Raw genomic sequence first — 3,589 nt, forward strand, 5'->3', positions numbered from 1 at the left:
TTGTTTTGAAATATCTTTCCAAATTTTAAATGAAATTAAGGATCTTCCAAATGTAAGCTTGACTTGAATTGTTTATCTCGATGAATTTAAATAAACAGAATTTTACTGCATTCGAATTCAAACAACTTGAGCAATCTGAATGAAGCTTAAGCATCTTCTATCTATATTCATATTGAAACACCACTATCAATTCCGTTTGCCAATTACATCAGATTATATAACTTGAAATCGAATAAAGAGATAATTCCATTGGAACTTTGAAATTCATTAATATTAAGTCATCCTTAATTAACTCTATTATATCATCCCATAAATAATAATTTTTCCACGAGAATTAAATGATATCTGTTTTATTATAAAAGAGCACTGTATTTTAGAATTTCATAAAGCATCAACAAATTAATTAGTAAATTAAGAAGATTAAACTTAAAAATATTATTATTATTATTGTTATTGTTTACATCACATTGAAAACCTCATCGTGAATTTTCCCAACGATTAAATACATTACGAAACGATCCTTATCACAATCCGATTTATCATAATCACAACGTTTAACACGCGGTTTCGTCGCGTTTTGTTTATTCCAGCGTCGAACGGCAAAACATGGAGCCCTCACAGGGTGGAGCTCGCTCTGTGGACCCACTACGTGGCGTCTGAGCTGAAGCCAGAGCTGTTGGACGGCATTCCAGGCTCCACAGAGAACGGCAATTCCCATCCGCCCAGCAACGGCGAGGCGACAGAACCGTCGGACGACAGCAATCAGGAAGCGGCACTGAACGGTAAGGAACTAGGCAGTATTGATCCGGCGGCCATCGACGAGAACAGCATGACCACGTCCTTCACCGAAGACTCGATGGATAAACCAGCTACGCCGATTACAGCGGCCGTCGCCAGCGAAGATACAAACGATTCACTCGCCACGAACGACAACGACGACAGCAACAACACTCCCCGACCGACAGACAGCGAGGACACCGAAGACTCGCAGGACGTCCAGGAGCCGCCCACTAAGAAGAGTAAGAAGTGACCCACCGCCAGCCAGGGAGCCACGAATACAAGCAACAACGTCAGCACCCTCGTGTCGGCCGCCAATCTAACGCTGATCGCAGCGAGGCGCTTCTAAAAACCGCCAGGGTCACCGATCAGGGTCGCGGATAGTAGACCTGTAGCCTACCATCGCACCATCACGATCGTTTTTTGATGATTCTCCTTCGCTCCTGCTCTCTCTCTCTCTCTCTCTTTCTCTCTCTGTCTCTTTGTCTCTCTCTCTCTCTGTCTCTCTTCCTTTCCTTCCTACTCTTCCTACTCTATCTCCATTCTCTTTCTCTATTTTTTTCCTATTTGTACTTGTTCCTAATTTTTCTTCTTCCTTCCTTTTCTCCTTCCCTCCCCTAAGTTATTTATCCGCATTAAATTTGTAAGATTCCTCTTTGTATCCCACTCCCAGTCCTTTTTGGGACCGATTTTTCTTTTTCATCATGTTTTATAATCCAGTACATCTTTCTGCTCTTATCTTGTAGACTCTCCTGCTATTGTTTGTAGAAATTTTCCTCGAGATCTCGTGTAAAATAGTGTTACTGCATATACGATGGAAAGCGGAAGTTGTTGTGTGTAAGCACCTTGCTGGTTTTTAGATTCATCGGGCTCAATTGGAGGCAAAAAAAGAAAGAGGTAAAAAGCTCGACCGATGTTTCGAAGATTTCCTTCTTTGTTTCTCTTACTTTTTCTTCCTTTTTTTTTTTTTTTTTTTCTTCTTTTTCTTCGCGTTCGTTTTACATTATTGGCCAATAATAGTGACCAAGTTTTTTTTTTTTAGGTCATGAACTTGTAATTAGCATTACAAGCAACAGTTGACGTAACTTTTATACGATGTGATAATAGTAATAGTTACTTTCTTTTCTACGGGAGAATCGTTCACTTTTTAAGACTCCGAGGAAACTTCGAATTGGCGGAGCTTTCTCACTTTTTTCTGCGGCGTGGCGTAGTTTTTAGGGAATATAATTCTCTTTTCTTTTTTTCCATCCGATCGAAACGAGACGATTCCTCACGGTACTGCCTTCTGAATAAACCCGTTCCCTCCTCACTGCTTATTACGCGATAGCAAAACGACGTAGTCTTTAATTAAAACAGCAAGTCATCATTCCTTTTTACCATGATTTATACCGGCGTTTTTGAAGGCCACCGAAATACGAAGGGCGATACGAAACGATGTTGACGCGTGTTTTTAACTTTTTCTTTGTTCTTTTTGTCAGAAAAAAAAAAAAAAAGAAAAACAGAAAAAAAAAAGAAAAAAAATTGAAAAACTGTGAGTGGGGTGTGCGTAGCGAATGAGAGAGAAATAAGAAGGGAAGAGAGAGTGGGTAAAAAAAGAGGAGAGAGAGAGAGAAGATGAGAGAGAACGTATAAGACCGGGTGTGAGAGAGTTATCGAGTAACTGATTCCGTGACCAGCAAGAAGGAATATGATAATATTAAAAAAAAAAAAAAAAAAAAAAAAATGGCGGTACACACACCGAACACACACTGATAATATTAATATTAATAATAATTATTATTATAATTATAATACCGAATCATTACCATAATTTATATATCTTAACAAAAAAAAAAAACTGCATGTCAGAGTGATGCATGGAGCAAACCAAATACCTTGTAAGTAAAAAGAAACTTTAGAAACAAATAAAGGTAACGCTTTTTTGAGTCCACCAAGAATAAAAAAAAAAAAAAAAAACGAGAACGAATGTGGCAAGTGGATGGCAGCAGATCTGCACACGTGCAACATACATATATACATACATACATACACTTATTGCAAATCGTACTACACGTGCATACAAAACGCAGTGATATAGCATCCGAAACACGACAGAATGGACATATACCACACCACACATATACCACATCAAGGTTTTTATGTACAGGGATTTAACTAGTATTTTTGCATTATTAAGGATTATTAATTATTCGAGGGAAAATGAAGACGCGAAGAAACGTGAACGAGGAAGAGAAGGGGTGAATGTCGATGATGATGATGATGATGATGATGACGACGATGATGAGCGATTGACAAACGAAAAAAAAATATATTAATAACAAACAAAGGGCAAAAAAAAAGACGATGGCATGAAATAATAGAGGTATAAAAATGAAATTAAAACTGATATATATATTATATATATATATATATAAAAATAGATATATAGAAAGAGAAAGAGAGAGCGAGAAAAAGTGAAAATGTTCAGGAATGAGTGTACACGTTTGCAAGAGCGATAGAGTGAATGAGAGAGAGAAAGAGAGAAAGAGAGAGAGAGAGAGAAAAGCAGAAGAATAAAATAAATTACTATAGCTTGATCAAGAACGTTCATTCAAATTTTATAAATATACATATATTATATAAATATATGCGTATATTATATAATATATATAGTGTATATGTATATATATTATATAATATATATTTATAATTTAGAACAGCGTGGCCCCCCTCAGACTACTTCAAATACTGACCCTATTAATTAAACGACAAACACGCCGTGGCATGTGTACTCGTTCGGCTGCACGAAAATAAAACAGAAAAAAAAAAAAAA

At 36.9% G+C, this 3,589-nt stretch overlaps 1 protein-coding gene across 1 annotated transcript in view; it reads left to right on the forward strand.

Annotated features, from left to right (window-relative positions):
• The window catches only part of LOC102675692, a 16,362-nt gene extending 15,240 nt beyond the window's left edge, over window positions 1-1,122 (forward strand). Inside the window, exon 4 of the mRNA XM_006616166.2 lies at window positions 591-1,122. Coding sequence (XP_006616229.1) covers window positions 591-1,030 — 440 coding nt within the window. The 3' untranslated portion in view covers window positions 1,031-1,122. The remainder of the gene's footprint in view (window positions 1-590) is intronic.
• Window positions 1,123-3,589: the final 2,467 nt, after the last annotated feature.

This window comes from Apis dorsata, unplaced genomic scaffold (assembly GCF_000469605.1).
Source record: "Apis dorsata unplaced genomic scaffold, Apis dorsata 1.3 scaffold_251, whole genome shotgun sequence".
Taxonomy (NCBI): domain Eukaryota; kingdom Metazoa; phylum Arthropoda; class Insecta; order Hymenoptera; family Apidae; genus Apis; species Apis dorsata.